General features: G+C 36.6%; 8 protein-coding genes across 16 annotated transcripts; 4 read left to right on the top strand and 4 right to left on the bottom strand.

Annotated features, from left to right (window-relative positions):
• Nucleotides 1-103: 103 nt before the first annotated feature.
• Nucleotides 104-4,628, top strand: app (Palmitoyltransferase app). Of its 4 annotated transcripts, XR_892202.1 has the most exons (11): nucleotides 104-236; nucleotides 338-502; nucleotides 821-1,067; nucleotides 1,157-1,317; nucleotides 1,396-1,554; nucleotides 1,675-1,812; nucleotides 1,880-2,034; nucleotides 2,109-2,226; nucleotides 2,316-2,428; nucleotides 2,509-3,769; nucleotides 4,145-4,228. XR_892202.1 is itself a non-coding variant. In XM_011305410.1 (10 exons), exons 2-10 carry the CDS (start codon nucleotides 919-921, stop codon nucleotides 4,163-4,165), a joined length of 1,110 nt encoding a protein of 369 aa, XP_011303712.1. In that variant the 5' UTR covers nucleotides 174-502; nucleotides 821-918; the 3' UTR covers nucleotides 4,166-4,261. The 4 variants fall into 4 exon arrangements, 2 of the variants coding, with proteins under 2 accessions (XP_011303712.1, XP_011303711.1); XR_892201.1 differs by having other exon boundaries at nucleotides 104-502; XM_011305410.1 differs by having other exon boundaries at nucleotides 174-502; nucleotides 2,509-2,608; nucleotides 4,149-4,261.
• A 104-nt stretch (nucleotides 4,629-4,732) lies between these two features.
• On the bottom strand, nucleotides 4,733-8,092 carry LOC105266910 (protein odr-4 homolog). Its single transcript, XM_011305408.1, has 7 exons — nucleotides 7,696-8,092; nucleotides 7,405-7,584; nucleotides 7,095-7,297; nucleotides 6,658-7,021; nucleotides 6,365-6,575; nucleotides 6,115-6,297; nucleotides 4,733-6,046 (listed from the first exon to the last, which is right to left on the bottom strand). Exons 1-7 carry the CDS (start codon nucleotides 7,789-7,791, stop codon nucleotides 5,892-5,894), a joined length of 1,392 nt encoding a protein of 463 aa, XP_011303710.1. The 5' UTR covers nucleotides 7,792-8,092; the 3' UTR covers nucleotides 4,733-5,891.
• An 80-nt stretch (nucleotides 8,093-8,172) lies between these two features.
• Ndc80 lies at nucleotides 8,173-10,337 on the top strand. Its single transcript, XM_011305404.1, has 2 exons — nucleotides 8,173-8,553; nucleotides 8,656-10,337. The coding sequence occupies exons 1-2, from the start codon at nucleotides 8,340-8,342 to the stop codon at nucleotides 10,314-10,316; spliced, it is 1,875 nt and encodes a 624-aa protein (XP_011303706.1). The 5' UTR covers nucleotides 8,173-8,339; the 3' UTR covers nucleotides 10,317-10,337.
• On the bottom strand, nucleotides 10,313-14,147 carry LOC105266909 (nuclear factor NF-kappa-B p100 subunit). 2 transcript variants are annotated; one of them, XM_011305407.1, is made up of 5 exons: nucleotides 14,073-14,147; nucleotides 13,786-13,919; nucleotides 13,221-13,382; nucleotides 10,726-13,127; nucleotides 10,313-10,650 (listed from the first exon to the last, which is right to left on the bottom strand). In XM_011305407.1, exons 3-5 carry the CDS (start codon nucleotides 13,357-13,359, stop codon nucleotides 10,534-10,536), a joined length of 2,658 nt encoding a protein of 885 aa, XP_011303709.1. In that variant the 5' UTR covers nucleotides 13,360-13,382; nucleotides 13,786-13,919; nucleotides 14,073-14,147; the 3' UTR covers nucleotides 10,313-10,533. The 2 variants fall into 2 exon arrangements, with proteins under 2 accessions (XP_011303709.1, XP_011303708.1); XM_011305406.1 differs by lacking the exons at nucleotides 13,786-13,919; nucleotides 14,073-14,147 and adding an exon at nucleotides 13,516-13,777.
• Nucleotides 14,148-14,381: 234 nt separating this feature from the next.
• On the top strand, nucleotides 14,382-16,098 carry Had1 (beta Hydroxy acid dehydrogenase 1). Its single transcript, XM_011305403.1, has 6 exons — nucleotides 14,382-14,505; nucleotides 14,610-14,797; nucleotides 14,863-15,071; nucleotides 15,368-15,525; nucleotides 15,582-15,724; nucleotides 15,780-16,098. Exons 1-6 carry the CDS (start codon nucleotides 14,471-14,473, stop codon nucleotides 15,995-15,997), a joined length of 951 nt encoding a protein of 316 aa, XP_011303705.1. The 5' UTR covers nucleotides 14,382-14,470; the 3' UTR covers nucleotides 15,998-16,098.
• A 23-nt stretch (nucleotides 16,099-16,121) lies between these two features.
• Nucleotides 16,122-17,362, bottom strand: RpL24 (ribosomal protein L24). The gene is made up of 5 exons (XM_011305402.1): nucleotides 17,252-17,362; nucleotides 17,047-17,122; nucleotides 16,810-16,895; nucleotides 16,578-16,739; nucleotides 16,122-16,299 (listed from the first exon to the last, which is right to left on the bottom strand). The coding sequence occupies exons 1-5, from the start codon at nucleotides 17,254-17,256 to the stop codon at nucleotides 16,161-16,163; spliced, it is 468 nt and encodes a 155-aa protein (XP_011303704.1). The 5' UTR covers nucleotides 17,257-17,362; the 3' UTR covers nucleotides 16,122-16,160.
• Nucleotides 17,363-17,541: 179 nt separating this feature from the next.
• Nucleotides 17,542-21,117, top strand: Ubc6 (ubiquitin conjugating enzyme 6). Of its 5 annotated transcripts, none has more exons than XM_011305400.1 (5): nucleotides 17,542-17,987; nucleotides 18,305-18,381; nucleotides 18,913-18,993; nucleotides 19,108-19,312; nucleotides 20,512-21,117. In XM_011305400.1, the coding sequence occupies exons 2-5, from the start codon at nucleotides 18,338-18,340 to the stop codon at nucleotides 20,665-20,667; spliced, it is 486 nt and encodes a 161-aa protein (XP_011303702.1). In that variant the 5' UTR covers nucleotides 17,542-17,987; nucleotides 18,305-18,337; the 3' UTR covers nucleotides 20,668-21,117. The 5 variants fall into 5 exon arrangements, with proteins under 5 accessions (XP_011303702.1, XP_011303701.1, XP_011303700.1 ...); XM_011305399.1 differs by having other exon boundaries at nucleotides 17,544-17,987; nucleotides 18,180-18,381; XM_011305398.1 differs by having other exon boundaries at nucleotides 17,544-17,987; nucleotides 18,152-18,381.
• Nucleotides 21,118-21,257: 140 nt separating this feature from the next.
• On the bottom strand, nucleotides 21,258-23,029 carry LOC105266904 (inhibitor of growth protein 1). Its single transcript, XM_011305395.1, has 3 exons — nucleotides 22,691-23,029; nucleotides 22,362-22,565; nucleotides 21,258-22,266 (listed from the first exon to the last, which is right to left on the bottom strand). Exons 1-3 carry the CDS (start codon nucleotides 22,824-22,826, stop codon nucleotides 21,692-21,694), a joined length of 915 nt encoding a protein of 304 aa, XP_011303697.1. The 5' UTR covers nucleotides 22,827-23,029; the 3' UTR covers nucleotides 21,258-21,691.
• Nucleotides 23,030-23,602: the final 573 nt, after the last annotated feature.

Here is a 23,602-nt window from a genome sequence, read left to right as displayed (position 1 = left end):
AAATATTAAATATGCATTAGTGGAGGTGTAAATTGGAGAATTTTCGCATGGTCACGTGACTTCCGAGAAAAGTTGAAGAAATAACCGGAAGATGTCGACAGTGAGATGTGTTGCCAATGGACGAACACACCAATACCCATCCATGGACCTATCTATATACAAACACCTATCTATATGCAAACAATCACATGAACATGGGTTGAAAATCGTCTTGACGATGATACTGTCATTGCTCAGTGAGTGAATAAGTTATTAAAGTGAAAATTAGCTCCTTCATTTATTTAACTTTATGAAAAATGGTTGAAAAGTTTGTAATCAATGTGAATTAAATTTATAGAAATTGAGTGGTTTATGCCGATTACTTAAACTCGAAATGATACTGTGAGAGAGTTTACAGGTGTTTTTCTCATGGATTTTCACGCATTCCATCGAGAAAAATATGATTGGAGCGAGTATACTTGGAGTCAGCGGCCTTACGCATCGTAAAGATGATCCAAATAATGTGGGTTTTCTCCTTTTATTCTCTACCTAAATCCTATTCTCTCTCCGTTTTTTTTTTCCTTTCCTAATTTTTAATTTTATTTTTATTATTGGATTATTGATCACCAGTGAATCATGGGAATTCGGAGCTATGAAAATAGGTTAAATCGATGAAGAAGGAAAACTTTTGATAAAGACGAATTTCACATTCACTTGATTTATAATTTCGTCCTTTTGTTAGTTAAATATATTAGCTCACTGTGAAAAAAAAAGTTTCCTCGATTTGTCGAATGTCCTGCAAATCAAGCGTCTGTAATATTTTTTTTTCGATTTTTCACAGCTCCACGAAGAAGTTGTTAATGATTTATCGTCTCAAAGCACCTAAAAAGTAGATGACTAAAACGATAAATAAGAAATAAAGGAGAAAAAAAATAGAAGATGTCGCACGTGACAAGAAAGTGGGAATTATTTCCCGGAAGAAATAGATTCTGCTGTGACGGAAGAATTATGATGGCACCACAAACTGGTGTATTTTACATAACTGTATGCCTGATTGCTGGAACGAGTGCATTATTTTTCGCATTTGAGTGAGATATTATTTTTCACATACAGATTCATGATCAAAGGTGAACTATTTTTTGGTAAAAACTAATGGCCACTTTTGCTATATTTCCAGTTGTCCATATCTCTCGCAATACATAACACCAGCTATTCCAGTAATTGGTGGTTTGCTTTTTATATTTGTAATGTCAGCATTGCTCAGAACGAGTTTCAGTGATCCCGGAGTAATTCCTAGGGCTACGCCTGATGAGGCTGCCTACATAGAAAAACAAATAGGTATACTACAGAAGAAATTATTTAAAAAATGCATCCACCTATCGTAGAAAATTTAATTTCATGACGAAATTTTTACAGAAGTTCCAAATAACGGCAATTCACCTACTTATAGACCGCCACCAAGAACAAAAGAGATCCTCGTCAAAGGACAATTAGTGAAATTAAAGTATTGTTTTACATGTAAAATATTTAGGCCACCACGAGCATCACACTGCAGCCTGTGCGACAATTGTGTTGGTATGTTGATTGAGTTTTAAGAAAAAAAAAATGGCCATTGTATGCTATGATAGTCGTAAAGTTTTACACTAGAGGGTCAATTCAATGAATTTTAATGCTCTTAATGCTATGATAATTCAGAGGGATTTGATCATCATTGCCCGTGGGTAGGCAATTGTGTGGGTCGGAGGAACTACAGGTATTTTTATGCATTTATCGTTTCTCTGGCATTTCTCTGCGTCTTCATCTTCGCCTGCGCAATAACACACCTTATTATGCGTAAGTAATTCAACTAGTCATCAGGTTTAATAATCGATTGATTTTTAATGCCTCTCTTCCTGTTTAGTTACCAGGGATGAGACCCCATTCTTGGAAGCTGTCAAGTTATCTCCAGCAAGTGTCATTGTTGGCGTAATTTGTTTTTTCTCAGTGTGGAGTATTCTCGGATTAGCTGGCTTCCATACGTATCTCACAACTAGCAATCAAACGACCAATGAGGATGTAAGTCCTGTCGTCAATAAATATTTGTACTCATTTGTTGCTCAGTATTTGTTATCTACTTGTTTGGATTTCAGATAAAGGGCTCGTTTTCAAGCAAGCGAGAACAAGAGAGTTTTAATCCTTACAGTCAAGGAAATATTTGTGAAAACTGCTTTTATGTTCTCTGCGGGCCAGCTCCACCCAGTCTCATCGGTACTATTATCCTTCTCATTTTTTCCTTTAGGACATATTTAAAATATATATTTTTTCAGCTGAAATACCTCATGGCTCTTTAATTTCAGATCGAAGAGGTATAGTGACACCTGGTTACAGAGCAGAACATGAAAGAGTCGGTGAAGATTACGTTATAGCAAATAATAAAGCCTATGGAACTGTAAAAATAACTCAACCGCAGGTAGATTTTCAATGGGAGTACGACAATTTATTTATAAAAAATTCGGCGCTGATTAAAATGAAAATTTTAATGAATTATAGGTAAACGGCAATAGTATTCCACCAATTGATACCGAATTGAGTGGTTCAATGAATAATTTGGTGTCTGGACGTCGTTCTCCGCGAATAGAATCATTGAACGGTGAGTTGATACTCGTAAGTCAGGCGCAACGTTTGTCCGGGGATAAACCCAGTTACCATGTACCCAAGTATACTCGAACAAGAACAATGCAAAATCGTGTACCCTCAGTTCTTTATTATGATTCCCAAAGCCCATTCAATGCCGAATCCACCCAACGACACAATTATAATTACGAGTATGAGGAAAATTATAAAAAATATCCAGAGGCATGTCGTGATGACATTCAATGCTCCTCCGGTAATAATTTTATTTATGATCAGTACGCTATTGATGGTAAATATCATGTCGATTTGAGAAAATATCCACGTGGATACTCGGAGGATCTGCTCAGGCACAAAGAAGAAGAGTATCATAATCATCCAGATCTTCAAAAATTTCGCCACCGGTATTTTGATGACTCCAACAGTGTGTCCTACTCATCTCAATCAATTAAATACAATAATCTCAGATGCAATCAGCATGGATTTAAATATCCCATTTCAAAAAACATACTACCAAGTCGAATTCTCGGTTCAGGGGGTATTCCCATTATTGGCCAAACAGCTATTGGCCTCGTTGTCAATAAATTTGGTTCAGTACCGCTGAACCATGACATGCCCTTCGTTGATAAAACCTTGTGTTCAGGAGAGAGTATTGAGGATGATATTAACCGAAGTTTTATCGTCGGTTCGATCAGTGATAACGATTGACAATGATTTTTCGACTTTAATATTAAATTAATATTTATTCTATAATACCAATCAGTGGTAGACAATTCCAACAGGAAAATCCCTCGACTTCGAGCAAAGTCATTGAATTAACAATTTTTTATGAAATACTTCAACACGAAAATTTGGTAATTATTTTGTAGATTCACACTAGGATTTTTTTTGTCTACGATGGATGATCACCCAAATAAGCATCGTGAAGTCGTATGAAATTCGATTGAATAATTGATTTTCACTCACGACGCAATGAAAATTAATTACTGAATCAAATCTTATACGTTATTATTGATCGTAAACACGGGCCTCGCGATCAATTCGCCCAGAAACCCTATCTGGTGTGAATTTTCTACATAATTACCAAGAATGTAATTAAACTTTACGGAATTTCATTAAAACGGTATTTCTTTGTTTATAATTACGATCAATTGTCGAGGGCTCAAGCGCGCGCTATTCGGTAAGTTCATCATTACTTCCATTTGTCATGCACATTGTGTATTTAAAAAAAATCTCATTTGTGAGAAAGATTATTTGCTTTGACTTATTTCTAATACACGAGTGAGAAGTGGATTTTTCCGCTAACAATCAAGCGTACGATATAACACAAAAATTAAATGTAATTATTACAGCACAATTACTTATCCCCAACAAATTGAGTTCAATGTTTCTTTCCACTAGTTATAATATCCTTTAATTTTACCAATGGACAATGAATCGTGAGAACACCTCATGGTATTGACAGAAGTCTTGATATCAAGATATTAATTAAGATGTCAATTAATGGCATTGTTTTGTATATTTTGGTACGCTATAGCACAGGTTTTTCTTCTAGGCAGTACGACAAATAGTGTGAGCCACCTCGTAACCAACGAAATTCCACTGGCGTCGTTCAAAATAGCTCCGATTGACATTGATGAGATAGCGCCTTTGCCATTAAAGCAATCTGTCATGATGTCCCCTGTACTGAACACCAATATTGTATCACCAATGACAGCAGTAACACCACTGTCTGCTTCCCGATTGAGACTACTCCAGGATACCACTATGATTGAATCAGCTCTGGATCTAGATTCTCTCGAGGATTCTAGTGTTGATCGTGGTAGCCAAATGGGTCTTATAAAAATGGGAGTTGTTTAGATTATAAAGAATACTCTCTCTCTTCAGATGAGATTCAGGCGGATTGTTTGAATTAATCAGTGATAATTGAATAATATATCGAAATTCGAAACCCAGTGAGGCGAAGAGTGGAACGTTATAAATCGGTAATAGATAGATAATTGTATTATTTTTTTTAGAAGAAACTTGTTGAGCGATGTTATTGAACAATTAGGTTCCTTTGTGCCTTGTAATTAATTTTTAATTTTATGCTCCTACAAATTTTTCAATAATGGTTTACAGCATTAATGGGCCTTTAGAGCAATTTAGTAATATTTTATTTTTATTTTTCATTTTCTTTATATGGTATTGTACTGTTTGGTGAAAATACCTGGTTGAGAAAAAATATGAAATGTCACTTTAGGCGATTTGTGAGTAGTTTACGGGTGAGTGGATGGAGATTCAAGTATAAATCACTTGATTACAATCACGTACACGCATTATTGTAATAATAGCGCACAACTGAATTGATTTCATATGGCATGCGTTAATTGCTCGAACTCCTCTCCCTTGTGTGATTCTGGAAATTCCATGGTGAGAAAAAAAAAAATAGTTGTGGATAACTTGCGATAACAACGGAATAGAGATTATCTTGCAGAGTGAGACCACCCACTTGTTGTTTTTCTTCTGCAATATAATTGTATGGAAAAGTTTATTGTACAGTGTTATTGAATGAAGAGAAAAATATTTATGTAAATAATCACTTGAAAATGTAAATTCATCGTCAAACTTCCAAGATATTTTCTGAGAGGTCTAACCATGAAGACTAGTAGAGGAGTGAGATTTTTTAACAATATAATACAGGCGAAGACCATTTCAATGTTTTAGATATTTATATGTATGCATATATGGTCGCATATATGTGTATGTATATATGTGCGTGAGAGAAGAATTATATAGAGATATATGAGAACATGAAACTGACAAATACGATTAAAAACCACTGCCTGATAATTATTATGAAATCGTTTAGTTCATTCGTTTGTTTATTTTCTTGTTTCCATGCAATACTTTTAATTACCAATTCTCTTCTGGGATAACTAATGTATAAATCTAATTTGTAAATTTTTCTCGATCAAATATTCGCGAGTGAATCACATACTTTGGATACCGTTCATCAAATGAAAATCGTATTGATAATTGCAGGAACAGAATAATTGGAAATGATCAAAAATTTTAATTCGCCTTTTGTACATAAGTTTGGAGATGGCTCTACATGTATATACTATTATTATACTATGTTAATATAATTAGAAAGACTATTATTATAATATAAATGCGAGTTGAAAAATTGGAATTTCTTTGTCATTATTTCTTATTCCGGCAAAATTGATAGGTACTTGAAATATAGGAGGGCATTATCAAAAATGATAAACATAAAGGGATTAACGTAAAATTGCCAATCGAAAGTGGCAAATTGACATTTAATAAATATAGTGAATGATGACAGCTGCAATGAGGAATAATATTGCCGCTGCCAGACCAGAGACGTATACCATAAATTGATTGTTGTTAACCAATTTTCCATGTTCAGTTGGCTCAGTATTAATTTCATTTTGACAGTAAAATTCTGAGGGATCTGTAATTAATATATCGATTTTTAAATACAATTTAGAGATATATTAAACTCTGGGTGCACGAACTCACCAACTTGCAATTCTAATTCCTCCTGGACACTGCTCTCCTGGACCTGAAGATCCAGGAGCTCTTGAAGGGATATAAGTGCCTCTTGGGGGCCTTCACCAGGGAACAAGTAATCAGATAATGTTATGCGACTCTGTGGTAAGGCAACAAGTACTCTCCTAGGAGGTTCATGAAGAGTAAAATTATCTGCAAGTAAAATAATCGCATTTTCACACATGATAACTGGTATTTTTATTAATTAATCAAATTTTACCTTCAGGTAATTCATTTTCTTCTTCCAACAAACTATCCCAATGCATCTCCAATCGGCTGGCCAACGACCGCATGATATCCTGTTTAATTATACCAGTTGCCTCCATTATCGTTGATTTTTGATGCACAAAAGTTCTACTACCTATCTGGCCAACAAGTCTTATCGATGCGACACAATTCACTTCTCTTAATTCCCTTTCCGATTTCATTGGCTATTAAAGACAGAACAGTATAATAATTGCAATAAACCTACTTTAAAGCTAATTACTTGAATTTCATCGTAAATTAACTTACACATGGAACATAAATAGTAGCTTGAAGTGATTTATCACTTATTGATTCATCTGATTCATTGCTCTTCAATTCTTTTCTCTCCTTTTTCTTTTTATTTCCAACGATTTCAATGAGTTGATCAGAAGGCCTTTTATCACCCTCAATTATAACAAGTGAGGAATTTATTATATCAGACATGTCGTTGAGGATATTCTGCAGTTGTTGTTTCAATGTTTCCGATTCCTCTCCATCAACAACAGGAAATACTTGATCAAGATCCACTCTAGTCTCCAACTGATACCACTTGGTGATATTGTCTTGAAATTTCCAGTCAGCATTCTTCATTGAATTATTCAATTTAACATCAAATGATTTACATGAGAATCTGAAAATGGACAAATTTTTTCGGTCAAAAATTTGCAATTTCAACACGGTCTAGAGCGACAGAAATCATTTACTTTTTTGTTAAACTGTTGAATGTGAGAATAAGACTCTCCCGAGGATTATTACCATATAAATATGGACTGGACTCAAAATTTTTGTGGAGCGAGGAAATAATGGACTTGAGTTGTTGCGTATCGCTGCTATCACTGAAACAATCACTGGGTCCAACTACGAATATTCCCAAGACCCACATGCCTCCTGGTAACATTCTTGTAACCTATAGTCAATCATTATGAACAATTACAACAATTCCTGAAGCTTGCTCTCATTATAATAAATAATTTATAGTCAGCGAAATTTTAAACGTTTCCAACAGTTTCTCACGTGTAAGGCATGATCGGCGACCCAACTACTCGGTACATCCTTAACCGATTTAGTCAATTTCACCGGTGATTCCTGTTGGATATTTGTTGTTGAACCAATGAGAGTCTCTTCAATGACATCTTTTGGAGCCGGTGGTGGAGTTCTCGCTAAATGGATCACATAATCCCGTTGATCCGTGCTCTTTACCCAAACAACAAAAACATCTGTTTCATTGACCACTGGCCATTGATTAAATTTAAGGCTACAACTAATTAGCCAGATTATATATTAAGCCATATTAAACATTCAGACCTGTCCGAGAATGAGGCCAACTGTATAAGTATCCGAATCCGATAAACTGATTAAATAATTGAGAAGACTTTGTCCAGCGTAAACTGATCGTCCCATTATTATTTTTTTCTTTGCCTTCTTGCTGTTGCTAGATATCACCACGTTTCAAGCTGTTGGTGTTTAACGGTATATATGTATATACATAGCCCATATCAGCTGTTGCCAAATATGTCCATACGTCATCCACAGCCATAACCCATAAATCACCCACGTATGTAACGTGTATTGACACATAAATCAGCGTTGATCAAGAGATGAAACTATTAATTTTTAAGAGATATACTAATTGGTTATGCATTAATAATTTATTTGTTTAGACAAATAGAAAATAAGTGTGGGTGTTTAATTGTTTTTTTTTTTGGCGAGACAGTAATTATTTTGTAGAGGGCACCAATGGTTATTTCTCAAAATAACGCTTTCCCACCATTTCTGTGATTCAAGACAATTTTTAACGAACATCTCTCGAACAACGAGAGAGTGCGAGATCGACGATTAGTGTCTAAAGTATTTGAACGTTAATTACACTACTTGCTGTATTTAGTCCTATATTTGTGTTGGATAATCGAGTGAATCTAGTGAAGCATCTGCTTGTGAAAACAGCAAATATGAGACAAACATCAATGGGACGTAAATCGTCCTTAAATCCAGTGCGTGTGTCAACGTTAGGGGATAAGGGATCTAATCGTGTGGATCCACGAAAGACCTTGAAACCAAGGGGATCATCATCAGTGGGTGACAGTTCACAAATTCCGAGACCGCGGATTCGAAGTGATTCGTGTGAGCGAACGAGCATTCGACCATCTACATCAAGGACAACAGGTATTTTTTATTTTGTAGTTGATCAATTCTATTGTCAAATGTATTATTCGTTTTTAAAATTGAATAAATAAATGGATAACATGATAAATTTATTGTCCACAGCGACTCCAGTAACGAATCTACGGACTCCCAGTGAAATAACAAGTCTGGCGAGAGGACGTTCTCCATCAGCAGAACGTGCAAGTGTTTTAGGCGCCACCAAGGGCCCTAAAAAAGACACAAGGCCCCTCAACGATAAAAGCTATCAGAATATAATGCTAACGAGAATTGACAACTTCTTCAGCGATGCTCAAAAGTCTGCTATGCTGAACACTTCAGGAAGTTTGAGGCCAGTGTCACTCAAAATTTTCGTCAATGCGTCAGATTTTTTGTTGAAACTCCTGGACTATAAACAAGAATTAAACCTCACAAATTACATGGAAGAACTGCCAAAGATAGCGAAAAAACTGCATTATCCTGGTGTTATGGCAAAATCGTGGTTAAAAACGGCAAACACTATGCACTCATTTGCCCACGTGCTTGGATGGCTGTGCTGGCTTGTAGAAATTTGTGAAGTCAAGGACATTGCCAATCAAACATTCCAATTGAATGCATTGCCATTCAGCGATTGTGACGATGGCGAAGTAATAAATCGCAGTTTATTCGTTTCACTTTTGGAATTATACAAGGTGTGGAATTACGGTAAAGAGGATGAGGAGAAGGCCCTCGAGGACAAGTACATCGATGGAATAGCGAATCAATGTGGTTTCACTGAGGAAGATGTGGCACAGGCCCAGACAGAACTCGAAGAAACAATCAAGAAGGAACAAGCGTTACTCCAGGACGATCAGCTTGACATTGATAAATATAATGCGCTCAATGAAAAATTGCAAATGATCATTGAAGATGAGAATAAACAGACTAACCATTCATCAGCGCAAGCGAAATATTTGAAAAATATCGAATGTGAAATTCAACAGTTGGATAATGAATCTCAGCTGTACGACAGAGAGAAACGAAAGTATGAGGATAAACATGATAAACTGAATAAAATTATACAACAGCAGGAGATGAATATCGATGAGAGGGATGCCATTGTTTACCAGTGCTCACAAATTCAAGGGTATATCAATAGCTTCAATGATCATCTGGAGGAGATTCAAAAAGAAGCTTGGGCATTGGACATAAAAGTCTCAAAATCTCGTGATCAATTCGATAAAGCCATACTGGCATTTAACAGAGATATTGTCATTAATATAAATCACGATATTACTGGGGATTTGGATGAATTGAAGATGCCAGAGACTTTTCCCACAACGGATATTGTGGAGGCGCTCAAACAAAAGGCAGAAACAATTACTAATCTGAAAAATACAATTAAGAAAGAATTGAGTAATTACCAAACGTTAATCGATACTCAGTCTACCAAGTTGGAGACTTTACTCGATAAAATAAAAGCCCTCGATCAGGAGAAAAATCAAATGGTGTTGAAGAATAGTGAAACAAGGCAGTTTATTAAGAAATTGAAGGAGCATGCTAAGGACGAGGAAAACAAATTGCACGATGTTATTCAACGAATACAGACTGATATGAAAGAGTTACAGCAATCTCTACCAGATGTACAAGTGATGGAGAGTCAATTGATCGAAGCGCAGGAAAAATTACAAGCTGTTACAAGAAGAAAAATTCATCTCGAGCACTCGGCTCAACGATTTTTCACTACATTCTTTCAAGTTCTGGCTTCTCATAAAAATGACATCAATAAACAACTGAGAAAGTGTTGAGCTATTATTCTTTCATCTTCTCTACTATTCGTTATAAATTACAATTACATTCAAGTATAAATGATAAGAATAAAAAAATATTATTATTATTATTATTGATCAATTTTAGCATAAAAAATAGTTTTATTTTAGACTTTTCACTTAATTGTAAAATAGATAATACTTATTTGACTAAACACATGTAATTATGAGTAACAAGTAATTATTCAGATATTTTCTACTGTAGCCTCTCAATTTTCTTTCTCGTAATAATATCTTCAATAAATTTAGCCGCTTCTTTCTGCTCTAAATCCACAAGTAAATCCAAAAGTGTATTCATTGTAAAGCCTTGAACCTAAATAAGAATAAATAAAAATAAATGTTTTTAAATGAATAATAGATAAAAAAAAGATGTGAGAAGAGGACTCACCTGGGCGAATGTTAGAATAGTTAACGCAGGACTCGCTCCAGATTTCTCCAAGGAATTGGAGAGAAACGAGTGGCAGCCCAGTCGCTGAGCGAGAGGCTTCCACCCACTGTTAGCCTCCAAGATTCTCCCCAGATCAGTTATTTCATCCAATTCAAGCCAGTCCATCTCTGCCTCATTATCCGTATCCATAACTTCCTCCTTGATTTTCAGCTCAATCTCTTCATCATTACCCTCACCACGAGCAGTCAGAATATCACGAATTTCTTTGTTATTCGATGCAAGATCAAAAGACGACTGGCCATCAACAGAATCATCATCATTAGAATCGGTCTCTTGTTTGATATCTCCAGCCTCATCAGGTTGATTGTCCTCATTAAGTGCCTGAGCACTAGATCCCCGTTGATCATTCCTAATAGACGGATCCGCGCCGTGTTTAGTGAGTAATTGACAGAGTTGACGAGCACGAGCTCCAGTATCAACAACAGCAGCATGCAATGCTGTGTTTCCCCCAAAATTCTGTTTATTCACATTAACATCCGTCTTTTCAAGAAAATAACGGACCACATCAATGTGTCCTCCTTCAACAGCAATATGGAGTGCAGTTCGGCCATAGGAGCGTTCCGATTTATTAACATCAGCACCAGCTTTGACGAGTAAATCAATAGCTCGAAGAGAGCCTGATTCAGCTGCTACCTGGAGTGCCGTCCACCCAGCATCATCATGCTGCTCAATTTTTACGTTTCCTTGTATCAAAGCATCGACGCACTCCCAATTTTCTGGTTTCTTGACAGCTTCGTGAAGTGCAAAGCATCCATGACTATCACAAGCATTTGGATCAGCTCCAAGAAGCAACAGTGCTCGTACAATGTCTGGCTGATTGAGAATAACTGCGTAGTGTAGTGGAGTTTTTCCCGAAGCACTCTCAACTCCTACAAGATTATTCAACTCTGGATATCCAGCTATCAGAGTCAAAATATACTTGGCAATGTCTCGTTGGCCATAACGAATGGCCGAATGCAGTGGTGTATCTCCATACGAAGTTCTTTCCTTGAGTATTGTTGCAACACTCTGATCGAGGATTGATTTATCCTTCATGGATTCCACAGCTTTTTTCAATATATCTATTGCAAAATTTGGACCCTCAGGGCTTGGACGATTAGAACGAGGTCGGCGAGGACCATCTGTACAATATTGAGGCACCCAATCACCCTGAGGTTCAACCAAATCCATGTACTCTTCCAAATTAACATTATCAATGTAAGTTCGAAATTCTTCTGAATCACATTTCTCTTCCAATAATTTTTTCAATTCGGCGGATCGCTCGCTCGGAGTTAGTGGTGCTACAAAAGGCTTCCAAGCAAATACATGATTTGACATAACTGTAGTTGAATCAATGCCACTCGATAAATCCACATTGTCCGAATACGACATTCGCTGACGTTTTCTCTGGAGAAGATTACTCATGGGTTTATAAGTGAATTGCATTGGTTCTGAGCAGTCACCATCGGTCGGTCTCTCTAGCTGAATATAAACAACCTTTGGCTCCGTTATTTCTCTATCTTTATACGGAGGTGTCCGAAAGACTATTGCATACTGGTGATGTACATCAAGTTCGGAAAATTTACCATAGTCACACCAAATTTCGTTATCCTTATCATCCAGCTCAAAAAATTTTACTTTTATATTTTTCTTACCGACTTTCTCCACAAGTAGAAATACCTCCTCGTTACCTCCGCAACTACTCGTGTATTTATCAATTCTACATATTTTCAGCTCTCCCGTTAAAGCACTCTTCAAATTATTTATCGTATTGGAATAAACGGGCTGGCTTTTTGGTTCCATCACGCCATACTCATTGCGCACAAAAGCCTGAAAGCATAGAGCTACACTATTGAGATCCATCCATTTCTGGGCGGCTTCTGCCTCCATTCGTATTTCAGTTTCTTCACGAACACTCAGTGCTCGTCTGTTGAAATCTTTTCTTTGTATTTCTTCAAGTTTTTCTGCCCTCATCTTCTTCATTAATTCGTCTTTTATATGTTTTTTTGCTGTATGAATTATTCCCATCCCTTGAAACGAGGCTATCCAATCATTTTCTTCTGATACCTCGAGCTCATAGGGGGTGTCACTCTCACTGTTGCCCTCGCGCTTCACCAAATGGTGGGCATGGGGAATTCGCCGATCTTCATTTTTAGTTACAAGGGTGCAACGTATTATCATTTTTCCGATCCCATTCAGTAGTTTAACACTTGGTACTTGTCGCTTTCGCCTCGATGTTGAACTAGCACTTGCCAAGCTCCCGTGTGTTCCCATCATCTCGGACTTGTATCGAAATCGAAATTTCTCCACTGGTTGATCCAGGATGCGGATCTCCGGAGCATCCATCGCCTCAGCCGTGAGAACTTAAATAAATAAAAACCCAAAAAACATAATACGTATTTATCAACATGATTATCAACTGTCTTGTTGAACAATAGTCATGCTAATTAGTGTACCTCCAGGTTCGCCAAGTCTCAGGAGAGTGCTCTCAGAACATGATTCCAAGAAATCCAAGTCCTCAGGTGAGGAGACAGCCATTGGCGAGGCCATGCTAGATGACTCTGGAGAACTCATATATGGCCTAGTCACAGGCATGTGTGCTGCTTGTATTGAAATTTCTGCAATAACAAACATCCTTAACTACCCATTCTATATACCTATTTTTCAACATCTCTGTCACTTCATCACTTGATTTTCTATAACGTCGTCATCCACATGCTCGTATACATTTATGTAATTCAAACTAATTACCATAGTTATAAAAAGTTGGGCTGTCACCAAGTGCGTTTTGAAGTAAATTTATATTTTCATACTTTTCCGGCATTATCAAAGATAAATATCCGACTGAATGGAGAGAAACTGGTCACGAGGGAGAATGTTTTGGTTATAAATAGGTAATCCTTGAGGACAGCCGTTCTCCTCACGAATTTCAATAGACGATTGAAAAAAAAACGGTAAAAACCACGGACTTGCAAATGGTTGAAGATGCACGAGCAATCTGACTCGTAGTATTGGACTCACCGAGATGATTCGTATCTTGCAGTTCTGCTTATCTCATAACACGTCAGTCAAGTCCTTGATTAAAAACGCCAGGTTCTTCCCCCAATGAAACGTGCGAAAACCCACCAATCACGGGCTGACAATTCCATTTGTCTCTGTGTTGGTTGACATTATCAATTCTTATTTCGATTGTGTGAGACTGTAGCCAGATAGACTTGGGTGGGGAGTTTGGAGAAATGCGAACAAAGGGAAATCCCCCAGAATATTATATTGTTTTTTTCTTCTCCATTATTATTTTTGATACTTACTCATAGTTTTCACAATTTATCACAATTTGAATCCTTTGTTTTAACCTGTTGATGATCAAATAATATAACTCATCCTCATATATAATCTGATACCGATTAATTAAATCCATCTGAACATTATAATGAGTTGTTTTGAATATAATAAAGCCAATAGTATATATGTACTCTCTACATCCAATAGCTGAGATAGATTCGTGATTAGAGAGGAATTTTTATAATCTTCATGAATGATGTACTTGCAGCAATATATGGAGGGGATTGTGTAAACCGATAGGAGGATATACATAGAGGTACATGGAACGACGCAACACAGTTGCTTTCCTTCATTCAAGTATCACTGGAATTCTTGAGTAGCAATCATTCAAAAAGGATAAATTTTCCATAATTTTTCTATTAAAATGGTGAAGAATGAAAATATTGGAATAATTGGCAGGTGAGAATGTGGGAAATAACATCGTGGCACATAATTTATATAATTTTATTCTGAAGTTGTCATAAAAATCAGGTATTTAATTTTTGGATTTAATTATTTTACAGCGGTATAATTGGCCGAAGTTGGTCTATGCTGTTTGCTAGTGTCGGTTACAATGTCGTAATATATGATATAGTTCAGGAACAAATCGACAATGCTCTTAAGGACATCCACCAACAGCTGAAGAGATTGCAAGATAATAAACTTCTTCGAGGAGCTCTTACTGCAGATCAACAGTTTGCTCTAATTAAAGGTGAATTTCATTTTTTTTACCGATGGAGATTAAAACTTGAATGGAAATTTAATGGACGTTTTCAGGTACTTCCAGCCTTGCGGAAGTTGTGAAGAATGCCAAACTTGTTCAAGAATGCGTTCCTGAAAATCTGGACCTGAAGAAAAAAGTTTATGCTGAACTGGATAAAGTCGTTGACGACAAGACTATTATCTCATCGTCAACATCGACCTTCAGGCCTTCGATGTTCACTGAAAATCTCAAGCATCGAGCTCAAGTCATTGTTTCTCACCCTGTAGGCAGCTTATCTGATATTTTCCTTTTTTTGTTAACATATTTTCCTCACTTCAAGGAAAACTGAGATAATCATGACATTCTTTCGCTCTTCTCACTAAAACTGATCGTATAAGAAATCTTATTACGTAATGCATCGATTCGACAAGTGTGAGATAAGGAAACTCTTAATATTAAATCGAATTTCGAAATGATAAATTAATTTCAATGGAGGAGTGATCGGAGTAAAAAAATATTAAAAAAATATGTTTAGGTAAAAATAATAACTCCAATATTTGACGAGTAATTATTTTTCAGGTGAATCCACCGTACTATGTACCACTAGTGGAAATCGTTCCAAGTCCATGGACTAAATCTGAAATTCCTGAGCAAGTGAAAAGTATTATGACCGAAATAGGACAGGCGCCGGTGGTGTTTACCCGGGAGATTGACGGTTTTGCTCTCAACAGAATACAGTATGTAAATTATTGAAGTGAGTATTAATGAGTAAATAATAACCATTCAATTGCAGATATGCTATATTGAATGAAGCCTGGCGGCTTGTGAGTGATGGTGTTTTAAGCGTCAAGGACGTTGACTTGGTCATGAGTGAAGGTCTTGGAATGCGGTATGCATTCTTGGGTGCTTTTGAAGCCGCTCATCTCAATGCAGAAGGTAAATTAACGATAAAATAGTAAAAGGAAGATAATCCAATTAACAATGTTTGCAGGCATGAAGAAGTACTGTGAAACCTACAACAAATCAATTTACGATGTGAGTCAGACATTCGGGCCCACTCCCAGATTTATTGGAAAGGAAGCAGAAAATATTTCCAAACAGCTGGAGGAAATGTGCCCTCTGGATCAACTACAAAACAGACGTGCCTGGAGAGACTTGGCATTGACTAAATTGTCCATCTTGAAAAAACAATTAAACCAAGACAATTAACATATAGTTTGTGTAAATAATGAAATGATTTTGTATTCCCATGGGCACCACTATTGCAAATAAATTTCGATAACATACCTCTATGAGAGATAAAAAGTTAATCACATGTGTAGTGTTATAACACTTTATTTTTTCATTTTTTTATTATATTAAGACAGACAATTTATCGCTTTGTTCCCACCCTTGGTGCAGCCTTCTGCGTAATTTTGGCGGCTTTGTCTTTTTTGGCGGTGGCCTTGGTCTTGGGAGGGGCTGCCGCCTTTTTCACTGCCTTAGCCGCTTTCTTCTGTTCTTTAGCGACCCTGCACAATCCAATATTATTTACATGTAAGACAATTGAAATTTTCATTTACTTATCAATCAATCCAAATCTAATTGAATGAAATGCGTTAATGTTTGAGCCCGCAAAGCCAGACAGTGTTGTCAACAATTCTGGGTGAAGCAGCTCTGAAATATTTTCTTTAAGACTAACTGAAATCTAACACTAATTAATGAACCGTGTTAGAGGAACAGATGTCTAGAATTCAAACTCTCCATCCATGAAAATACGTGTCATATTTTTATGTACTTCTATACTAACTTTATCGCCTGTTCTCTCTGAGCTTTCCTGATCTCAGGCTTCATGTTCCGCTTAGCCAAAATGTCAGTGAGAGATGCACCCACGATAGCCCGATTGAACTTCTGGGTACGACGCGTTCGCCTCTTGGCCTGCTCCTCCTCCTGACCTTTCTTATGTTTACGCCTATAAAAACACAAAAAGTTAATTAAATAATTCATAAAATGAAATACCACTTCAAAGTTAAATGCAATACCTGTACAGAACAGTCCATGTCACCTTTCTCGGATTGCGTTTCATCAAATGGGCGGCTTCACACTTAGAGTTGAGGAAAGTGAAGGTCTAGAAAAGCATAACAATCGGAAGAGGTTATGATCGAGTTGTTTTCCAAGAGCAAATAAAATTGATCAATTAGCTGGAATAAAAAACCGCATCGCAGCTCCCTTAACTACTCCGATTTAATTATCTTTTTATTATAAAATATTCAACTTACCTTTCCATCAACTTTAACCATGGTCTTGCCATGGCCAGGATAGATCTTGTATCCACTGTATGCACACAGTCCGATCCTGAAATGATAATGAGAAGATTAACATCGATCATGCGAGGAATCTTGGATTTACAATATTATCAAAAGAACGTCAACGATTGCATGTTAATATTTCGATTACTTTTCAATCCACAAACGTCAAACTTACTTCATTTTGCTTTACAAGGGGCTTGGAGCCACGTTATTTCCTGTAAAGCAAACACCAAAATGGCCGATTACATAGTACATAGGCTTTCTCTTTGGTCTCTTTGGTTCGGTGGAGGGAAGGGTGAAAAATAAAATCCCTATTGAAAATAGGGACCTTTCTGAGAAGATTACGGTGGCTCCGTAGTCTCAATGGCTGCGATCGCTATGGATTATGATAGAGTCATTTGATTGGGTAAAATCGAGGTGACGTGAGTAAGGGGTAAAAAAGGCCTCATTGATTCCAATCTGTGGTGTTTATAGTTTTGTACTCAGCTGGTTTCTCCTTACGCTCATAGGTAGATACATAGATCGGTTTGGCAGGAGTTTTGTCATGCTAGTGTACGGGCAAACGACAAGAAGTAAATTTTCGTTGTACATGCGATAGTGAATGTGTATGAGTGTGTAGTGGCCTCAACTCGAGCACGTACAACGTCATAATACGCATTCTCGCATTTTCACATCTCACATCTCAGTTGGTCTTACGGGTGTGGGAGTCAAGAAGAACAAAGATCCCACTACCAAATATCCACCCATACCAACAACCAACAACAACCAATATCCTATTGTATTAACTATTCTCATTTTATTTATTTGCCCTTCTATTTCACATTAAATACGGAAGTTGATAAGTTTGGAGTACGGGTAACGGTATTGTGCAAAGAGGGCGGCCTTCGGTGCTGACAAAAGGCCCCGTGGAGGTGAGATTTTTCATACGCAGCTAGCCAAGTAAAAATTAAAAAAAAAAGATAGGAAAAAAAATCCAGTTTCACATCACTATTCTGAGTGCTGACACGTACTCTAATATTATACTCTGTGAAAAAGTGATCATTGCATTTGATTTACTATTGATAACAAATTGAAGGAAAGTTTGTTATTTTCGTGATATCGAGGACTGGCTGTTCGGGGGCATATAACCAACGGGAGAGTGAGAGAGAGATAAAGAGGATAGACTGAAGTGCAGACGTGTATTAGTTGTCTTGGAGGTCATCGGGAATAAATTTCTTTTTTATTCAAGTGACGTTTGGTACATCAGAGGGAAAACACCGAAATGTCTACACCAGCAAGGCGAAGACTCATGAGGGATTTTAAAAGGTAAAGGTACTCAGTATGTACTCGGTGATATATCCAAATGAGTATAGTAATGGAACGGTGGGGGGAGTTGAGACGCGACAACGAGGTTCATGAATCCACATTGTAACTCAGAGAAAGTGAACACATTCACTCAATACGTTTGCCATTTCTCTCGGCACCTTCTCCAACGTCATCCTCAGCCTCATAATCGACATGCCATGTCAAGCTGTTATTATTAGCTTTTCAAGTATAACATCATCCCATTTTATTTATACTTGTCTATTTAATACTCATACTTTGGTGCTTACTCTCTTTCACTTGTGGAATATTAAATGTCATTTTCTTAATGAAACGATCGATAATTGGAGTGACAGTGGCTGATGGACCGAAAATAAAAAAAATCTAAGAAGAGCTAAAATGGAGCATAACGCTGTCACTCTAATTTCGTGAGTTGATTACATGAGTCATGTATTCGTGTTGCACTCACATCAAATAGAAATCTCGGTTTATTTGTCAGGCAATTATTGAATATCATATTTTTTCAATTGGTAGATTACAAGAGGATCCACCAACTGGTGTCTCCGGTGCTCCGACTGACAATAATATCATGATATGGAATGCCGTTATTTTTGGGTAAGCGAGAGATGTTGATACTTTGAATAGTCTATTGTCACTGGTGGAGCAATGGGCATCTTGAAAGTAAATTTGATTATCTGATTGATGATAATTATTTTTCGGTCCTCGTAGACCTCACGACACACCCTTCGAGGACGGCACCTTTAAGCTTACCATAGAGTTCACAGAAGAGTATCCGAATAAACCACCCACAGTTCGATTCGTTAGCAAAATGTTTCATCCAAATGTTTACGCCGATGGTGGCATCTGTCTTGACATCCTGCAAAATCGTTGGAGTCCAACTTACGATGTCTCTGCTATACTCACATCAATTCAGGTAATTTATATATTTCACTTTCTCTCTCACTCGCTGACTAATCATTAACTAATCGTTTCTTTTATTCATCGTATTTATTGTAAGAGCTTGCAACTCTTGAAATTATTTGATGAAAAAATTTGTCATCAATAACTGACGAAACATCAGTTATCGCCTTAACAGCGGTTGCAATTCAGTAAAGTCTCTTATCAAGTCACTTTTCATATTTTTAATATTTTATTTATCATTTTGTGGTTAATTTTGATGACTAATTGATGGTTAACGGGGAGAAGAAATAGACGAAGTAGAAGAAATAGAAAAGCATTGAACAGTGCCAAATGATCTGTCTATGATTTCATCATAACCCAAAGTTAAGTTAGCCGAAAAACAGAATGATAAATAAATTGGTAATTGACATTATTGACTTGTGTGATTGCAGTCGCTGTTAAGTGATCCGAATCCGAACTCACCTGCCAACTCAATGGCTGCCCAACTGTATAAAGAGAACCGACGCGAGTACGAGAAACGAGTGAAGGCTTGTGTCGAGCAAAGTTTTGTGGATTAGTTGCTGATTAATTTGGTATCATCGCGTCAACATCCGCCATCAACGTACTACATCATTTGTGGAAACAATTGTCGAGCCTTACCACGGAGTTAACGCTAACCGCTTAGCACGTCACTCCCTAAATCAATTAATGAGAATGGAATAATACATGAAAAAAAAAGAGTGAGAAAGAAAAAAAAAAGAAAATAATAAAGGCATTGGAATAATCAGACATCAACGCTCTATAAACTGGCATTCATTGCAAAATTAGCAACTAAATTTTTACCACCTTATACGATTAACTGTCACAGAAAATTGTCTATTTATTTATTTCAATTTCAACGGATAATGCGAAACGAGGAAAAACAAATAACACGAGACAATTAGTAATTATTAAATTCTAGGGTACAATAAAATAATCATTGTCTAATTAATTTTCTGTTGTTCTTTCGTATTTTCTTCTTTATGGCAAATTATGAATTTTCCTAGAGAAGAATAATTTGTACGAGTGGCGAGCACAGATCCTTTATACCTCGGATTCCATAGTGTCCCTTGGTATCACATCTAAATTCACTTATAAATATATAAATAAATATATACACGTACCATAATGGAAAAGATGATTTTTTTATTTTCGCTTGTTTCCTCTGAATTGCAAATAATTCACATGTTTCAGTCGTTATTGGACGAACCAAATCCAAATTCACCGGCGAATTCACTGGCAGCGCAGTTGTACCAAGAGAATAAAAGGGAGTACGAGAAACGTGTTGCCACGGTTGTCGAGCAGTCTTGGCTAAATTTTCAGGAAAGTCATGTTGACGATGCCCGTTGACATTAGTCTCATCTGGCAAATGCTCCGTACTCCATCACTGGAGTTATCCAGACGCTTTCAATCCCATTATCACATACCCATGATCCAACCCGATGATTGACAAATGCATTATCAAAATACTATTGTTATAAATTATGAATAAAAGAAAAAGGAAGGATTGTGAAAATTAATACGTAAAAGTAATGAGTAATTTGTTCTAGACGCTCGTCGACACGTACTACATTATTATAAAAACAGCAGGAAAACACAATTAAATGAACACACACTGTTCCCAAATTAGCTTCTGATGCGGAGGAGTCTCAACATTATTAATCCTCTGTCCTGTCATTAAAACTCATGTGATGATAACATTTAAGTATATTATGATATTAATTTTGTGTATTCACTTATTTCGTGACGCCTAGAATCGAGATATAACTTGAAATATATAATATAGAGAGTTTGAAGTGACTTAATGAGATAATTATACACAATAATAGATTAAAATAAAAGTTGGAAATAAAATAATGGATTATGAAAGAGAATGTAACAAACTTAATTTTTTCGTTTTTCATTATATACAGAGTGAAGGAATAAATTTGAAATTGCATTTCATTAGGAAATTAAGGCAACATCTTTATTGAATGAATAAAAAACAAAAATAAATCCTAGTATGTTAATTAATTGATGATGAATTTGTTAAAATACATGTAATGCTTATCTACAATTGAGATATTTTAAATATCATATGAAAACCTCTTCCTTGAACTTTACATATATTCGATATAAAATAATACTGTCACTGTGAGGCTGTGTGACAACTAGATGATTAGAGGAAACAATTTTTACCCATCTTGTTAGACTATTTCTAATCGCACAATAATTATTCAACTATTATTGTGAAGTACGTTTGAATGAGAGTTTGAATAATGTCGTCTGTAGGTGTAGTATGGAATGGACTCTGATTAATCAATTATTATCATTGTTGTTGCTGTTGTTGTTACTGTTATTATTATCCATTTTCATTTAGTTCATTCTGCCCCTGCTACGATTTTTCCTCCTTCTCTTTATTGTAACGCTCGAGCTCTTTCAAAAATTGTGCCTTGGGTTTCATAACATTTGGTCTATCGCCTCGACATTTCGGACAGAACCATTTACCTTTGGGCTTTGTGCTCAATGAAACGCAGGAGAAGTGGAACCACTCGATTGGACAGAGATCGTTGTCACAGAGAATCATCTCGCCATAGGATATTTGATCGCACAGGCAATAAGTTGGTTCATCCGGGTCGACCTGAATATCGTCATCAATGGGTGGCGGTGTGTCCTCTCGCTGCTGATTCTGTTGATTGCCTTGACGGGATTTTCGCTTCTTTTTCTTGCCAGCTGCTGCTGCGGTCGTTTTCTTTTGATTACCATTGCTTGTATTTGATAAACCAGTGGAGCGATTCTCTGACATTACCATCATATCAAGTCCACTCGAGTCTGTTAGATTGTCTGTACGAGTTCTCCTCGCACGTTTGGGCTGGCGTTCTACGTTATTAGAATTAGCTGTCGCTGTGGAATTCGTCGTTGTGGCAGATTCCCGATTCGTATCATTATTCTCCTGTTCCTTGCCAAAATCTAAAACGAACAAAAAAACCAATGCATACTCATCAATGTCACGAGACTCATGTCTCCAATCACCATCAGTTAATCACATTATCATTAATTATTACCTAAATTACGGTAATCTAGGTCTAATTGCCGAGATTTATTCTCAATGAGGTCCTGAATCTGTTGGACAATTTGGAGTTTCTCGTCACCAATTTCCTGAGCTGCTATGAGGGATTGTTGGACTCGCAACAGGGCTCGTCGACGTAATGTTATATCGGTATCGATTTTCAGTAGCTCCTGCTGTTGATCAACATCTCGGAGATAGGCTGCAAGCAATAATATCAATATTTATTCTCCAATGGACGTTGTTAGGTTATCACACGATGCACCGGGTATCTCGTCGAGGTCTTTGCTCTTGAGATTGCAATATTTTATGAATTATCAGGCTTACTCTGACATGTGGCATCAAGCTCACGTAAACGAGATACATATCGCTGAATGTCGTTTGGAAGATTTTCAACGCAATCGAGGTAATTCTCAATATATGTGGCAGAATAGAGTGCTTCAACGACTGCTTGGTTTAACATTTTGTTCTATCAATTGATTATTATTTCACCACTTGTTATGCTTCATTTTAATGCTAACACAGGATAGGAGATAGTTGTTGGAGCTGTTGGAGACGTTTTGGAGACAACAATATAGCATCAGCAGTGATGCCAGTGATGCCAGGGAATTGTTAATTACTTATTGCGAGGAAAAGTCGAACACAGAGTGAACACTCCTACAAGGTTATATTAGATATCCTCGGTAGGTGGCACTTCTAGATAATTATATTCCCGCCCTCTTTTGATTTTTCGTCTTTATCCGTTTATGAGATCTTCTCACCACTTACGCTCATTCGAGATATTTTGAGATATCTATTTTCTTCTTTTGGTCGATATATTATACACCCCAACAAGTCGACAATCCACCAATCCAGCAGCAATCCATTTCCTCGCTAGATTATCCAGAAATAAAAATTTATGTTGAACCTTGGAATGTTTCTATTAGATAAATTTAACAATTGTTTTTTCAGAATTACTTTTTCTGTGCGGAAGTCAAATAAAATACATTTTATTTATAATAATAAGAAGGATTGAATTATCTTGTAAATTGTTTTTGTAAGCATTCAATCCTTATTGTGTTCTTACAGCCTCTGGAAATTTCCAATTGATTTCTCTTTCTCTTGAATTTTGTGGGGAATTGAGAAATCTTCGGTGAATTATTTAATTCCTTTCTATATTAAGCGAATTGTACTTGTTATGAAAAGTCCTTTTCATCTTCAAAATGTTTAGATTTGCAGGAAAGATCTACTACGCAATTT

This window comes from Fopius arisanus, unplaced genomic scaffold, assembly GCF_000806365.1.
Source record: "Fopius arisanus strain USDA-PBARC FA_bdor unplaced genomic scaffold, ASM80636v1 scaffold00042, whole genome shotgun sequence".
Taxonomy (NCBI): Eukaryota; Metazoa; Arthropoda; class Insecta; order Hymenoptera; family Braconidae; genus Fopius; species Fopius arisanus.
The sequence above is the reverse complement of the archived record's forward strand: the minus strand, read 5'-3'. Positions and strand labels throughout refer to the sequence as shown.